Raw genomic sequence first — 17,066 nt, 5'->3', positions numbered from 1 at the left:
TGTAGAGCGGGTGCCTGCCACAGCGTCCTGCACCCATGTGGTAGGGACCACATCACACTATGTTAATTACACATTATCCTTGGAGAGACCAGGAGACCAGGACACGTGAGAAGGTTCCCACAGCCTGCAGGGACAGGCCACCCCCAAAACAGCCCCCCTGAAGTCCCCTGGTGGCCTAATGCTTAGGATGCCAGGCTTTCAGTGCCATGGCCTGGGTTCAATCTCTGATCAGGAGAGTGAGATATCTGACAAGCAGTGGGTGCAGAAAAACAAAAACAAAAAAACAGCCCACCGAGGCCATGCGGACAGGATAGCGGTTCCCCAGTGGAGAACCCAAGGGACGCTTCCCCAGAGATCAGGCTGCAGCTGACACTCCTCTCTGAGTCTCCGGCTCACATCCACCGCCTCGCCCCTTCTCTCTTCCATCAGGGAGAACACACCATCCTTGACGGCTGGAAAGAATGTGAGCGGCACACACGTATACTCCTATACACAGTGTTTATTTGTTCTGTAACAATTCACATTTTAAATAGTGCTTCCTGACAATGTACCAGCCGGCTCTCCTTAAACACGGGTACTAAGGATGGCCATTCACATTCGAAGGGGCGGGGGGTGGGGAGGGGAAGCCACTGGACCACACGAGGAAAGGTGGCAGAGACCTTCTGGAAGGGGGATGGTGGGGAGGATGTTATCTAGGGTGGAGGGTTCATAAGGGATGTAAAAAGGAGATGCTGGGAGAAGGAACAGCCTTGTGTTCTCAGAAGTCAGTACCGTTTCTAAGTAGTGGTTGATGGGCTCTGCTGGCACCCCGAGTGGAGCGCAAGGGAGGAGAGGAGCCCTTCCTGTCTTAGACGTCTGGTCTTGGGGTTGCCTGAGAAGAGAGGGAAGTTCAGGGACATGTTTGACAACAGCCCAGCAGCCACACCGGTCAGATGAAGCTTCCTCGATCTTTATCCACCATGTACACCCCACTGTACTGGCTGCAAGAGAAAGAGGAAACCTGTGTCCTGCTGTTTTAGCCAGAGAGAGATTCAAAATGATCAGGGTCAAAACAGTCTATGTTGAGTTGGTTTGCAAACACACCACAAAGAATTTAGGGACTTTTTTTTCCCCTGACTGCTACTGATGTGTTTCTGGGACACGCCCAACATAAATACAGTCTCCTACCCTCAACAGTCCCTCTCAAACCAGATTCTCAGTAAACAACTCTGCATTTGACTCTTGCCTAAAGTGGGTGGCTTCCCAGGAAGCCTCCATGGGGCAGGGCACCAAGTGGCCCAGCCCCGGGCCATAGGATGGCCACTCAGGCTTTAGGTATTCAGCTGACTGTGAATTAGTCCTTAGGATTCTCTCCTAGACCAAACTTGATCCTACACCCTTCTAGCCAGGCAGATTCAAACCCTAGAAGTGAATCTGGAATCAATCCCATGCTCCTGGATGTCTTCTAATTGTTCCCCTAAGTTTACAATAAGCTGGACTCACACATGCCTTTCAAAGAGCTAGAACCAAATTTGCTTTCAGGGACTTAAGGCAGAAGGGATGGGAGGGCAGAAACCTGGTTAAAAGACCAGTCTACAGGCTGGGCACCATGGCTGCTTAGAGCTCTGGCTACCAACTTCTGTTAGGTCACAATGCCTACCAGTGGGCAATTCAGACATATCCCTTTAAATCTGGCATCCCAATTTTCTGTAATCTCTAAAGTCGAGTAATCTATTAACACAAGCTAAAAAGACACAGGTTTAAGTCATGAGAGAACCTGAGTGTGCTCAGGGATGACTTATCAAAATTATTCCAGAAAAGTGGTTCTCCTCCAGCTCATGTGGGATTCCCTGCTGTATGAACAATGGTCTAGACGTTTAACAGAGAACCTGATAAAGTAACGTATTCATATAGAAGAAGGAAGAAGTAAGCGCTAGAGATAACTCTAAAGAATTTCACCACTTATAAAAGCTATAGTATTTACAGAGACATTTTCTCAAAATACTCTGCTTCAAGGGCTCTGCAAGGAAGAGGAGTGTACACGGCAGAATGGTTGCATGCTGGGCTCAAGGAGCCAGAGTCAAAGCCCAGAAACAGCTTGGCTCTCGTGCAAGCAGAGCAGAAATTTCCCTGAATAAAAGAGCAGAAAGGAAGATGCCCATGAGGAGAAGATGCTGAGGAAGCAGAGTGGAGATGAAGGGGGCTGAGGCTGCCTGCCTCAGTCGTTCCTGACTTGAGTTTTCCTCTAAGCTGAGGATGGCATACACATAAGCACATCCGAAGTAAACATGATAAAAATGACCATGACTGGCAGAACAATATCAACCGAGACGTAACCTCTGGGCCTTGTTGGTGGAGGGGGTGGGGGGAGGGGGAGGGGTATTTAAACCACTTTTGCTCCCCTTCCGATAGTCAGAATGGGAGAAAATTATTGCAAACAAAGCAACTGACAAAGGATTAATCTCCAAAATCTATAAGCAGCTCACACAGCTCAACAGCACAAAAACAACCCAATCAAAAAACGGGCAGAAGACCCAAACAGACATTTCTTCAAAGAAGATATGTTATTGTTGTTCAGTTGCTAAGTTGTGTCTGACTCTCTGCAATCCCATGGATTACAGCACACCAGTCTTCTCTGTCCTCCACTATCTCTTTGTTCAAATTCATGTCCATTGAGTCGGTGATGCTATCTAACCATCTCATCCTTTGCCGTCCCCTTCTCCTTTTGCCTTCAGTCTTTCCCAGGAAGAAGACATACAGATGGCCAATAAACACATGAAAAGATGCTCAACAACCTCTGAGCCACCAGGGAAGCCCTAACTCATTATTAGAGAAATGCAAACGAAAACTACAATGAGGTATCACCTCACACCAATCAGGGTTAATTGTTATGGTCACTACATCTAGAGAGAAGGAATATGTGAGGAGACGAGACAGGAAGCGTAAGACGAGGAAGAAATGAGAATTCTGGCTGGCTCGTGCTATCCCCATGTCAGTCTTTCTTGCTGCTGCCAAGGTCAGGGGGCAGGCGAGGTACCAGCCGGGGGAGAATAGAGGAGAGAGGCCGAGGGGCCCTCCAAGTCAGAGGTCGGCGACCTGTCTCAAGAGGACCCAAACCAACAAGATGTGTTTCAGACGGATGAAAACCTGGGTCCCTGGGAGCTTAGGATGTGCATATCTAGAGAAGACTTCATCACCACACGAACAGACAAATACACACTCAGGGCATTAGGCACAGCAAAACGTTCCAGGGAAGAACTTCTCTGGAACTTCCCAGCCAGGGTTCATAAATTAGACAAACAAAAAATAAAACAGTAAGATTCACAGTTCCAAACTATCCACACAGAGTGCCTAGGAGAAGGGGTTAATCCAGGGGTCGGGCACGCAGGTAAGATGCCCCAGCCGAACGGGTGGTGCTGTTATCAAAGAATTCCAAGTGCCTTTCCAAGTGCCTGGCGATGGTCACGCAGAGGAGGTGGAAAGGGGTGACAGAAGTCCTCCTCTCCAAAGAATTATGTTTACACCCGCTGGGGAGGGACAGTGCCACTCCATTCACTTCTTCTGGAACTGCAGAGTCCAGCAGCCTAGATCTAGGGAGAAAAGGGCACGAATCAGTGACTTTAATTTTTTTCATGGTAGAGACATGGAAGGGCTCTCAAGGTCAGAACATCCCTCTATTTCCCTATCCTTTTGTTTTAGCCTCCAAAGTTTACAAGTGTCCCTCCAGAAAGGCCCAGAGACTTTATCTTTTTCCACGATACAGTCTTGAACATTGAACTAGGCTGTCATATTGAGGAGGGCAGGGGGTGCATTTTGAGCAAAATAACCACTCAGTCCTATAGAAAATCAACCCTGAATATTCATTGAAGGGCTGATGCTGAAGGTGAAGCTCCAATACTTTGGCCACATGATGTGAAGAGCTAACTCATTGGAAAAGACCCTGATGCTGGGAAAGACCTCAGGGCGGGAGGAGAAGAAGCCAGCAGAGGATGAGATGGTTGGATGGCATCGTTGACTCAATGGACATGAGTTTGAACAAACTTCAGGAGATGGTGAAGGCCAGGGAAGACTGGCATGCTGCAGTTCATGCGGTCAAAGACACAACTTAGCAATTCAACAACAACAATAAGAGTTCTTCACAGTAGGTAACTGCCACAAGCCCTGCACGAGGCTGACATCACCAGCCTTATCCAGGAAAGACCCGGAGTAACAGTAAAAGCCATGACCCCCCCACTTCCAAATGTCTCCTTTAAGAGACAGGGTACCATTTCCAGCTCAGAACAACCAAGCAATACAGTTCAAGGTCATCACTCACCCCTACAAAATAATGCTGGTCCAAAACAGCTGTTTCCTGATACCCAGCAACTCAAGAAGGTGCCCACCCACACGCTTGACCTTCTAAAGAGCAGACTTGGAGTTGGCTGTGTTTGCCCTTCACCCTCAAGAGTAACCACACACTTTCTTTCCCAAGCTTGTCACCTGGTACGGAGAGTCGACGAACTTTATCCTCGAGAGGAATCTGCGCAGCTCCCCGCGGCCGATTTTGGGGGTGGTCTCCTCCAGCTGGACCATTTGGCCTTCCATCAGCGCCCACCGCAGACTGAGCTTGCTGACCACCAGGGGTGCCGGGTGCCCTTCAGAGTTGGGCCCTGTGGTCCTGGTAACGTAAAAGGCGTCTTTCCACAGGTCGTTGATCCCAACTGAGGAAGGATACAAAGGACAGCAGTCAATGAGGACAGAAGACTTGGGCTCACAGGAGAGTGGTTGGGCTCAAGACTCATTTGCTCATTTCCTCCTCTGCTGATTCATACAAGACGTTTACTGAGCGCTAATAAACACAAGGTACCGACTAGACAATGGGCACACGCTGGTGAGCAGCTCGTGGCCAGCAGAGCGGCAAATCCTCTGTCTCTGTACCTGGCTTCTCCAAGGCGGCTACCTTTTTTTACTTAATAATTTATTTATTTTGGCTGCGTTGGATCTTCATTGCGTCTCGTGGGATCTTTCTCTGCAGCACACAGACTCTCTAGCTGTGGCGCGCAGACCTCAGTAGTCGTGGCACACAGGCTTAGCTGCTCTGTGGCATGTGGAATCTTAGTTCCCTGAACAGGGGTTGAACCCATGTCCCTTGCATTTCAAGGTGGATTCTTTACACTGAGCTACCAGGTAAGTCCCAAAGCTACTTCTGAGAAAGCCCAAGATCAGGAAGTGAGGGGACTGGCCAACTGTGGTAGAAAAGGGAGCACAACAAACTAGAAATTCTGGTAACTCCTAGACTGTCAGTACCTCGTGGCCTATGTACCAAGTTAGTGTTTATTCTGCCTCTATAAACCAGGTGTTGCAATAAAAATGGTCTTGATTCTTAATTACCAGTATGCAATGTTCATTGGAACAATGACTGGTTCAAAATTGGGAAAGGAGTACAATATGGTTGTATACGGTCACCCTACTTATTTAACTTATATGCAGAGTACATTATGCAAAATGCCAGGCTGGATGAATCATAATCTGCAATCAAGACTGCTGGGAGGAATATCAATAAATAACCTGAGATATGCAGATGACACCCTAATGGCAAAAAGCAAAGAAGAGCTAAAGAGCCTCTTGATGAGGCTGAAAGAGGAGAGTGAAAAAGTTGGCTTGAAACTCAACATTCAAAAAACTAAGATCATGGCATCTGGTCCCATCACTTCATGGCAAAAAGAAGGGGAAAAAGTGGAAGCAGTGACAAATTTTATTTTCCTGGGCTCCCAAATTACTGTGGACAGTGACTGCAGCCATGAAATTAAAAGATCCTTGCTCCTTGGAAGGAAAGCTATGACAAACCTAGACAGTGTATTAAAAAGCAGTGACATCACTTTGCTGACAAAGGTCAGCACTGTCAAAGCTATGGTTTTTCAAGTAGTCATGTATGAATGTGAGAACTGGACCATAAAGAAGGCTTGAACACCGAAGAACTGATGCTTTTGAATTGTGGTATTGGAGAAGACTCTTGAGAGTCCCTTGGACTCCAAGGAGATCAAACCAGTCAATCCTAAATGAAATCAGTTCTCAATATTCATTGGAAGGACTGATGCTGAAGCTGAAGCTCCTATACTTTGACCACCTGATGCCAAGAGCTGACTAACTGGAAAAGACCCTGATGCTGGGAAAGATTGAGGGTAGAAGAAGAGGGCAGCAGAGGATGAAATGGTTGCATAGCATCACTGATTCAGTGGGCATGAATTTGAGCAAACTCTGGGACTTGGTGATGGACAGGGAGGCCTGGTGTGCTGTATGCCATGGGGTCAACAAAGAGTTGGACACAACTCAGCAACTGAAGAACATGAAATAAAACACTTGCAAATGTTAGTGGTTATGAGTGGTCAGACTGAAGGTGATTTTTCTTCCCTTTTCCTCTTGGCTCCAGTTTCCATGCACTGGGCATGTGTAGTAAGAAAGTCTCTACTGAGCCTAACCCACTCCAGTACTCTTCCCTGGCAAATCTCATAGACAGAGGAGCCTGGAGGGCTACAGTCCACGAGGTCGCAAAGAATCGGACATGACTGAGCATGCACTGAGCCTAAACAAAGGCCCTGAGGAAATATCCTGCCTCTGTTTTATCCTTTGCAGTGAGTTCTGGCTCCTAAGCTCCTACAGGGTTGAGAAACTACTCTGATTTGTTTTCCCAGCACTGGGCGCAGTGCCTGGCCCACAGCTGATGATTGGTAAACGGCTGCTGAAACATTAGCTCCCTGAACCCTTGGGGATGGGATAGCACTGCCCCGTAGCTTCTAGCATTCTAGCATGTTTGGGGACTGTGGGTCCTCACCCTGTGAGCCAGGTACAACCCCAGAGGGCGCTTTTGGGTGGTGGCCCCAGGCGCCATGGTACCAAGGGAAATGCAGGGAGCCGCTCAATGCAGGGAGCCGCTCAGGGCACACCGAGTCAAACCAGTGAGATCAAACCAGGAGATCAAACCAGTCAATCCTAAATGAAATCAGTCCTCAATATTCATTGGAAGGACTGATGCTGAAGCCGAAGCTCCAATACTTTGACCACTTGATGCCAAGAGCCAACTCACTGGAAAAGACCCTGATGCTGGGAAAGATTGAGGGTAGAAGAAGAGGGCAGCAGAGGATGAAATGGTTGCATAGCATCACTGACTCAGTGGGCATGAATTTGAGTAAACTCGGAGTTGGTGATGGACAGGGAGGCCTGGTGTGCTGCAGTCCATGGGGTTGCAAAGAGTTGGACACAACTTAGCAACTGAACAACTTAGAGTCCTGCTCTCATCCACAGCACACACCCTCATCCCCCTCACCTGGCCAACACGTCCCCTCCCCTCCTCTGCATCACCCCCAGGGACTTACCCTCTGAAGCGGTCACAGTGCCAGTGGCATTGGCCAGATCCAGGAGGATGGAGGGGAAGGTGGGATGCAGGAGGTATAGGTGGTGAAGGCTGGGTGGCTCGGGTCCCAGGACGACAGTCTGACAATGAGAAGCAGGGAGAGCAAAGGTCAGTCCACTCTCCCTTGTACAATGTTGCTCAGATGAAAGGATGGCAGAGACAGTGGGGGTTACTCATCCCCTACGAGGCCAAGACCGGATCCCACACCAAGGTGTGTGTGAGAGAAACTCCACGTATGAGAGACATGTCATTTCAAATCTCAAAACATTGACTAAACACTAACTTCATCAAACAACCAGAGCTGGAAAATGCTTTCTCCCTCATAGGAAAAAGAAAGGAAGAAAGAAAATAGGCATGCTCCAGGAGAGAAAATGATAGCGCCCTCACAGTCTGGTGCCTCTGGGAGTATCAGGAACGGTTCTTCCCTGGCAGCAGGAGGGGCTTTGTCAAGGGAAAGCCTGCTTATAAAAACACGGTGAACCAAAGACTCCTGCTTTCACAGGATAGCAAAGCCAACTGCAAGTGTCAAGCTAAAAAAAAAAAAAAAAAAAAAAATCATAAAAATCTTATCTATTCCTGAAATAACTAAGACATGGATCAGACACTCATTAATTAGAAAAACAAAAATCCCAAGATCTCAGTGTCAGTCTCCTGACCCCCTAAGGCAGAGGCAATGCACATCGGAACTTTCTTCACCATCTGACTCCATGCAAGGTTGATATTCTGCAGACACAAGGCCGTAGAGCACAGGAACCCCCTGAATGGGTTACCCAGTGCCTCCCCTTGTCAGCCCTGCTCCTCCACTGTCAGCAGGCGGGGGTCATTTGGGCGGGAAGCTCACAACCCCGCTCCCACCAGTACCCACAAAGCATAAGAGGGATTTCCCGTATCCAGAATCCCACACCATGACAGTTCACATGACAAGAAAATAGCCTATTCACGTCACAGACACCTGTTACCAGGGGAGAAAGCTAGGGGGAAGGGATAGTTAGGGAGTTTGGGGCTGACAGGTACACACTGCCATATTTAAAATGGATAACCATGTGTGGCTGAGTCCCTTTGCGGTCCACCTGAAACTATCACAACATTGGTAATTGGCTATACACCAATATAAAAAGTTATTAAAAAAAAAAAAGGATAACCAACAAGGCTGTTCAGTATAGCACAGGGAACTCTGTTTAACATTCTGTAACAACCTAAATGGGAAGAGAATTTGAAAAAGAAGAGATACATGTATATATATATAACTGAATCTCTCTGTTGTATACCTGATACAACACATTATTAATCAACTATGTGAAAGTGAAAGTGTTAGCTGCTCAGTCTAATCCCACTCTCTGCAACCCCATGGATTGTAGTCTGCCAGGCTCCTCTCTGTCCATGGGACTCTCCAGGCAAGAATACTAGAGTGGGTTGCTGTGCCCTTCTCCAGCAGGGATCAAACCCAGGTCTCACATCTCCTGCATTAGCAGGTGGGCTCTTTATATTATACTATATTTATTTATATTAGCGCCACTCCAATATAAAATTAAAAGTTTAAAAAAAAAGAAAGAAAGGACATAGCCAAAGTCCCTCCTCACTGCCTACAGAATGGAGCCCAAACTGCTTCATGTGAAAACCAAGGTCTTACACCATGTAACCTAAATCAGCCTTTCCCAGCCTCCTATGATTATGTGCCTGCACATCCATGCTCCAAGAACGTCTGTGAAACAAGCTCACACTTCACCAGGCTTTACCTGTCCTTGGCCAATTTCATTTCCCCTCGGACATCATCCTCAAGAGCCACTTCCAAATTAAAACACTTGTCACGAGGTCTCCAACTCGATGTCACCTCTTGCGTGAAAAGCTCCCTAATCGCCGCCCCCTTCCACAAAACGAAGACCCTCCTCCTTTTGTGCGTCCATCTAAACTTTGTAGCTGCACCCACTTAGAGCATTTGTAGCCTGCTTTTGTTTTGTGCTTATTTGTAGACGCTTACATTTGACAGTCATTTGGTCTGAGTCCCTCATTTTATTAAGTGAGGAAACCAGGAAGTTAAATGTTAGGTAGAATGTCCACAGTCATCCGTCAGGGAACGTCAGAGTTAGGACAATCATCAATGGAAATCTGATCCTAAAGCGAGGGACTATATTAGCACCTGCATTAATGGATAAAGAGCGTGAGACTCAGGAAAGGTTGAGTTCTAGAGTGCATGGCTGATGAACTCAGGACCCCCCGCCAGGCTGCCCATCACCCACGGTCATCTGCTTGTCCAGACGGCAGCACTGTCCCCAGTTCACCCTGAGGCCCCTGGCACACAGTCGGTGCTGGTCAACTTGGGTTTAACTGAACTAAATCAGAGTGAGTCTTACTCAAAACCCCCTGGCACCTGGCAGAGGCAGCACCCCCATCTCCTCAACCCCATTAAAGCCCCTCAGGATAGTATTGAAGATGTTCTCAGGGCTTCCCTGGTGGCTCAGTAGTGAAGAATGTGCCTGCCAGTGCAGGAGATGTGGGTTCAATCCCTAGTCTGGGAAGATCCGATGTGCCAGAGTGCAGTAACTACTGAGCCCATGCTCCACATCTACTGAATCTGTGCTCTCGAGCCCGGGAACCACAACTACTGAGTCCACGTGCTGCAACTACTAAAGCCCGTACACCCTAGAGCCCATGCCCTGCAACAAGAGGAGCCACTGCAGCGAGAGAGTAGCACCCACTCGCTCCAACTGGACAAAAGCCCGCACAGAAACGAAGACCCGGCACAGCCAAAAATTAAGTAAGTAATTGAATCAAAAAGAAATCTGTTCTCAAATCTACCTTCTGCACATCAGAACATCTCCCGTGAACCCCCAGGGGAACCTTCATCTTCAGCAGATGGAGAGAGTCAGCGATGACTTAGTGACTAGAAACAACAACGTGGTTTCCTCACAACACTGAGATGGTTTCTGCTGCACAGTGAAGCGAATAAGCCTCATGTACACACACACGCCCTCCCTTCTGGGCTTCCCACCCATCCAGGTCACTGTCTCTACCCGCAACCGCTCAGAAGACAGCAGGTCTAATAAGACCTCCAGACCCAGTCAGCCTCAAGAGCAGGTGCCATCTGACATTAGGCTCACTCACGGGATTGGGCGATGCAGCTGACAGCCCTTCAGCCCAGAAGAGGAAGACAGATTTCTGCTCCACAGTGGCTGCTGACGTGGCCGGAGCTTCTTTCATGTGACACGGGATGCTGTAACTCCACGTGACCAGGCCAGAGTCTCCGTCCACCACCATCACCTGCAGAAGAGAAGGCGATGAGTACGACCCATCCTCAGAGAGACAGCAAAATGCACAAACACAAAACCAGACAAAAACCCACAGACACGCAAACACCATATACATTAACGGAGCTTAAACCAGATGCAAACAATGGGGTGTTCAGGGAGTGTTACGTAATTAGGTCCAGAAGTCTGGACAAGGACATGAACTTGGGCACTCTGGAAGACAGAGAGGGACATGGGGTCCTGGTGTGCTGCAGTCCATGGGGTCACAAAGATTCGGACATGACTTAGCAACTGAACAACAACAACCAGAAGTCTAGACGAAGCCCATAGGACTGCAGGATTCCCGGTGGGAAGGGACATTATAAATCATCAAGGCCTCCTCTCGTTGTCAGATGAGGAAACGGAGGCTCAGAGACAGGAAGTGACACCGATTACTCTGTACTTGGGGCGGTCCTGGGCAGAGCAGCTATTCTGCTGTGGAAGAGCTAAAACCCACGCCTCATCTCTGTCCCTTCCTGCTGGTCACCATGGCCAACCACAGTTAGGGGAACACGATCAGGTGACAGCTCAGTCCTATCCCCTGTGCTTTAGAGTCTGACTCTGCCACGTGCGTCCTGGCAGGTGCAGCTCAGACCAAGGGGAGCCTCAAATTTAAAAGAGCAAACTCTGAACAGGCAAAAAATAAATAAGAGAAAATTCACTCAGTTGTCTCTCTCAAAAGATAATTAAGGGGAATTCAAAATCCCTGGCTGTACGTATATTTGCTCATCACCCCAAATCCCTCATATCTCACAGTTCTAGAACAAAACAGCGTCTCATTTGCCAAAATCCCAGGGACTTCCCTGATGGCTGAGCGGGCAAAGAATCTGCCTGCAATGCAGAAGCCGCAGGAGACTTGGGTTCAATCCCTGGGTCGGGAAGACACCCTACAGGAGAACAAGGCTACTCACTCCAGTATTCTTGACTGGGAAATCCTATGGATAGAGGAGCCTGGCAGGCTACAGTCCATGGGGTCGCAGAGAGTCAGACACGACTTAGAGACCAAACAACAACAACATTGGTGACCCTGGAATACACGCCACCATCCACCTCAGGGCCTCTGGAGCTCCTGAGTGGATCTGCCCCTCTTCTAGAAACGCAATTCAACTGCCAGGCCCTGATCACCTTTCCCTCCTTCATGAAGTCCTCCATGACAACCCACCGCCCCAGCTGGCCCACCTTCTCTGAAATCTCAGTATATAACTGAAGTGGTACATTTATTGATACCAGCCTTTCCCCAGCAAGAGACTTCATTAAGCACATGGACACTGAGAATCCACAAGGAACTGCTACACAAGGAGCAGGGCAGTGAGAAAAGCTTCTGCTGCTGTAGACGTTAGCACTGCATTGTGACTGTTCATTTTACCCACGCAGCTACACTTGGAGTTCTTGGAAGGAAGGGACTGTGTTTTCAGGTTCTTTCTATCTTTCATGATGCCAAGCGCAGGCCTGGACACCAAGTTCATCCTGGATATATGTTCTGACTTGATCTTCATCCCCAGGTTTTACCTTTTTCATCCCAACTCCATTCGGTATCTGCAGAAGGAAATCTATCGTCTCATCATCCGTGAAATACCCCGGAGTAGGCTGGCTGCAAGTGAGAGCAATGTGAGTGATGGGAAGTGAAGGACCAGAAGGGGAGAATGGGACCCCCCTCCCCTTGCACCAGCTCCAGATATTAACATCAAGCAATGGTTCCAGGCGGTTTTGAGTGAGTAGGAGCACATTACTAACCTGTGCAGGCCTTGGAGGCCCAAGACCCAGGAAGGGGTGAGGTTCTGCCCCCGAAGCAGGACGAGGCCTTGTGTGGTTGTGATCAGGAGGTTGCTGCTGTTGGAATCTGGCGCCTTCACCATCTGGAGGAGCTCCACCCCATTGCTGAGTTAAACGAGAGACCCCGACAGTCTCAGGCTGGGGTGAAATTCCTGCCCACACATTCTGACTAATCCTCTAAGTGCAGATGTCTGTACAGACCCTTGCATTAGTCTCCTACCAGTATCTTGTCTTGGGACTTTCCTGGTGGTCCAGTGGTTTAGACTCCATGCTTAAAATGCAGGCAACATGTGTTCACTCCCTGAGAGGGGGAGTGAGATCCCACATGCTACATGGTGTAGCCAAAAAAATTTTTTTTTAAAAAAAGAGGGGCACTCTTGCTGTTTCACTTGAATCTCTTTTTCCTGGTTTCTTTAGAAATCAAGGAGCCCTAGAAAATTTACGCAATTTCAGAAGGAAAAGACAAGAAAAGTGCCCCTCACATTGGATGTTCTGGAAAGATAACAGAGCTGAGAACAATCACAGGGAAGGAGCCAGAGGTCGGGACAGGATGCCTGAAACTATCATTAAGCTTGGACAGCAGCTCATACTCTCATCGTTGTTGTTGTTCAGTCACTAATGTATCCGACTCTGTGATCCCATGGATTGCAGCACGCCAGGCTTCCCTGTCCTTCAGCATCTCCTGGAGTTTGCTCAAACTCATGTCCACTGAGTCAGTGATGGTATCTAACCATTTCATTCTCTGTCACCCGCTTCTCCTCCTGCCCTCAATCTCTCCTAGCATCAGGGTCTTTTCTAATGAGCTGGCTTCTCCCGTCAAGGGGCCAGAAGATTGGAGCTTCAGCACCAGCTCACACTCGACACTTCATCAAATTATTGGCTTGGTCAAAAAGTTCATTTGGGTTTTTCTATAAGATCTTAAGGGGAAACTCGAATGAACTCTTTGACCAGCCCAATATTTCTTCCTTTGTACAACTAGGACCACTCTGTTTAACATCTGTCAAATGCACTGACACAATATGATGCTGCCTAAGAAAATGCTGAGTTTCCCCAGTGGCTCAGCAGTGAAAAATCCACCTGCTATGTAAGAGTTATGGGTTCAATCCCTGGGTCGAGAAGATGCCCTGGAGAAGAAAATGGCAACCCACTCCAGTATTCTTACCTGGGAAATCCCATGGACAGAGGAGCCTGGTGGGCTACAGTCCATGGGGTTTCAAGGAGTTGGATAGGACTGAGTCAGACACAACTTAGCACTAAACAACAACAAAGAAAATGCTAGAAGGTGATCTGAAGCTTCTGGTAGAAAAATAACAAAGATAATTATTACCCAAGCCCAGGGTGAAATGGATAACACCCACTGCATATGACAAATAACATGCTTTTAGTTAAGAAAAAAATGAAGGAAAAAAAAAAACAAAAAAAGATTTCATGGCTATTATTTTTGCCTCTGCCACAATGATTCTTTAAGAGAAAAACTCAGGAACGCAGCAGGGCTGATCCTTCAGCAGAGCTTTACAAGTAGTTCTGTTAAATAAATTCCATTTCCCTACCTGAGGTTCCCCAGTCTCAAATGCCCTGCTCTGACTCCCACTGCAAACAAATACCCTTCTCTGCCCGCTGTGTGCAAAGTGATCACCCACACACAGACATCAACACATTAGGTCACCAGGAGAAGAGCACTTCTAACTCCCTGCAACCAGATTGGGAGGTGGTCCCTGAAGGCCAAGCACCATTTTTACCCCCAAACCTCTGCCCACGTGTCTGCCAGGCCACCAGACACTGAGATTCCAGGCATGCATGGGCCCAGGTCTCACCATGGCAGGACCAGACGGCTGCCCACCTGTAAACATCAATGAGCTCAGACAGGTTGACGGATCTCCGCTTCTCCCACTCAGGTTCCTCTATCTGCAGGGAAGGTGGTAAGCTGTCTCGATTTTGGGCCTGAACGAAAATATCCCGCAGGGCGACAGCCTGGATATTACCTAACAGCACAGAAGAACCAACATGGAGAAGCTGAACTCAACAGAACTTTCCCAAGGGGAGGACAGGAGTGGGAGACCCAGAGCCTGGGCAGAGGGATGGATTCACACAGGGAGCCAGTAGGGAGGTGGCTAAGCAGATGCTGGGCAGTCTTCTCATTGGAGAAGGCGGCCAGGGACAACAGAGTGAATACCCTGTGGCAGGGGGTCCCCAGCAGAGGAGGTGACAGAGGGCTGGTGTCAGAGACTCCAAGCTTTCTCCCCAACACCCAGGGAGACCTCACCACACACCCATGGGGAGAGCAGCAAAAATGAACCTCGCTTCTTACCAAAGCCAAACAGGATGTAGGCGGCCCCGCTGGTGGTCATGTAAACCTGAGGGCCAATCAGGTTGCCCACTCCCACGATGTTGTACTTCACAGGTCGGCCCACGGGGCTCCCTGTCCGGCCAGACACCAGCAGAAAACACAGATCCGGCTGATGAAGTGAAAGACCGGGGTTGAGTCCACAGAAACCCTGTTGTTACTGAATCAAGTCATGTCTCCACAGTCATTCCTTCTCGTTAGCTAAGGGGTCAGAAACACCTCCCAAAGTTGAAAAGCCCAAGGCCACACCTACCCTGCTGTATTTCCCAGGAAGTTAGAAAGTGAAGCAAATGCCCCATTCCCTTGTTAGATACAAGCCAGGGGCACCTGCATGGTAATTTGGGCAATTTCTCCAAAGTACAGCTATTGCTGAGGAGCAGTCTCCTGAAGAACAGAACTCTAGCCTAGAACTACATACAGGACCCACCAGTCACTACCCACCCCTATACCCATAAATTCCCAGCGATATTTGGTCCCACAAGAATCAGTGCAGGCCATGTGCTCCCATTATAACACACATGTCTGGCCTGGCCACTATCAACCTCACTCTCAAGCAGAGATCAGCAAACCTTTTCTGGGAAGGGCAAGACAGTAAACATTTTATGTTTTTCCAGCCAGGTAGTTTCTGCAGCAACTACTCTATTCCACCACTCTAGTGTAAAAGCAGCCATAGACAATATGTGAATGACTAGGTATGACAATAAAACTTTATTTACAAAAACAAACAGTGGGCCAAACTTGGCCTGCATGCCATGGTTTGCCAACCCCTGCATAAGAGGGTTTTCTTTTGGGAATAGAGGCACTGGTTGAGAAATACAAGGACTATATTGCTATCTTGATTTCAGTAAAGCTTTTGACTGAGTTTATTGTCATGAATACTTATGGACAAGATAAAGAGATATGGTTCTCAGTGTACCCCGAGAAGGGGCCAACGCCAACCCAGAGGGAGTTTTAGTGGAATATCACCTCACCCAGCTATTATCTTATTCCTATTATTCATTCTTTTATCAAAGACATGAATGAACAGAATTCAGGTTTATCACAAAGCTGAGAGAGATAACTAGTATGCTGTATGACAAACTGAAAATTCCAACAAGTCTTAGGCTGGAAGGTGGGTCAAAATCTGGAAGAAAAAAATTGGCCCGTTAATTAAAAGACATGGATATTTCATGGTAACAAGACTTACTGTGGTGATCATTTTGAAATATATAGAAATACCAAATCGGTATGATGTACACCAGGAACGAACATAGTATTGCAGGTTAATTATATTTTACTTCAAAAACTAATTCATAGAAAAAGAAATCAGATTCATGGTTACTAGAGGCAGGGGGTGGGAGGAGGGGGCATTGAAGGAAAGCAGTCGAAACTGACAAACTCCAGATATAAGATAAATAAGTATTAGAGATGTACAACATAATAAATATAATTAACAGTTATAAGTCATATACAAAAGTTAAGAGAATAAATCCTGAGTTTTCATCATGAGGAAAAATTTTTTCTATTTCTTTAATTTTGCATCAGTATGAGATAATGGATGTTCACTAAACTTATTGTGGTCATCGTTTCATGATGTATGTAAGTCAAATCATTTTGCTGTAACACCTTAAACAGTGCTATATGTCAGTTATACAGTGCTATTATGTCAGCTATATCTCAATAAACTGGAAGGAAAAAAGAATGAAAGAAGTAGTGGGAAAGATACGGGTGTTTTAACTGATTAAAAACAAAAACAGGAAGGCTATCACCATCTTTGGCTGCATTTATACATATATGGAGTCAGTATCAGAAGAAGTAACAATTTCTTTATTTTATATAACTGGTTCTATTACAAACAGAATCCTGTTTTCATTTATGGATACCACATAAAAGAGATAGGGACAAAGTGGAGTGAAAAATGAAAGAAATCAAGAAAGAAGGGGTCTGGATCATGTTGCATGAGGAACAGTACAAGAAACTAGCTACTCAGGCTTCCCTGGTGGCTCAGACAGTAAAGAACTTGCCTGCCAATGTAGGAGACACAAAAGATGCAGGTTCGATCCCTGGGTCAGGAAGGATCCCCTAGAGGAGGGAATGGCTGTCCACTCCAGTATCCTTGCCAGAAGAATTCCACGGACAGATGACCCTGGTGGGCTACAGTCCATGGGGTCACAAAGAGTCAGACACGACTGAGCGACTAACACTTCCTCTTTTTTTTCAGCCTTGACAGTAGCAGGCTTTAGAGGAACCAGGCTTCCAGCAAAAGAGCGTTCATGTAGAAGAGGATTAGATTCATTCAGAGTGTTCTACGGGGCTG

General features: G+C 47.4%; 1 protein-coding gene across 3 annotated transcripts in view; it reads right to left on the bottom strand.

Moving 5' to 3' along the window:
• Window positions 1-481: 481 nt before the first annotated feature.
• Window positions 482-17,066, bottom strand: part of FAM234B (family with sequence similarity 234 member B) — a 39,163-nt gene continuing 22,578 nt past the window's right edge. For 2 of the 3 annotated variants that reach the window (XM_044941182.2, XM_044941183.2), the window contains 8 exons: window positions 14,735-14,882; window positions 14,267-14,408; window positions 12,388-12,531; window positions 12,163-12,244; window positions 10,472-10,627; window positions 7,332-7,449; window positions 4,459-4,679; window positions 482-980 (listed from right to left, as the gene is read on the bottom strand). In XM_044941182.2, the coding sequence (XP_044797117.2) occupies window positions 951-980; window positions 4,459-4,679; window positions 7,332-7,449; window positions 10,472-10,627; window positions 12,163-12,244; window positions 12,388-12,531; window positions 14,267-14,408; window positions 14,735-14,882 (1,041 nt within the window). In that variant the 3' untranslated portion in view covers window positions 482-950. Of the gene's footprint in view, window positions 981-2,731; window positions 3,570-4,458; window positions 4,680-7,331; window positions 7,450-10,471; window positions 10,628-12,162; window positions 12,245-12,387; window positions 12,532-14,266; window positions 14,409-14,734; window positions 14,883-17,066 lie in introns of those variants that run through there. The other variant, XM_044941184.2, reaches the window with a different exon arrangement.

Source organism: Bubalus bubalis, chromosome 4, assembly GCF_019923935.1.
Source record: "Bubalus bubalis isolate 160015118507 breed Murrah chromosome 4, NDDB_SH_1, whole genome shotgun sequence".
Taxonomy (NCBI): domain Eukaryota; kingdom Metazoa; phylum Chordata; class Mammalia; order Artiodactyla; family Bovidae; genus Bubalus; species Bubalus bubalis.
Note: the sequence above shows the minus strand (reverse complement) of the source record. Positions and strands in the feature narration are given on the sequence as shown.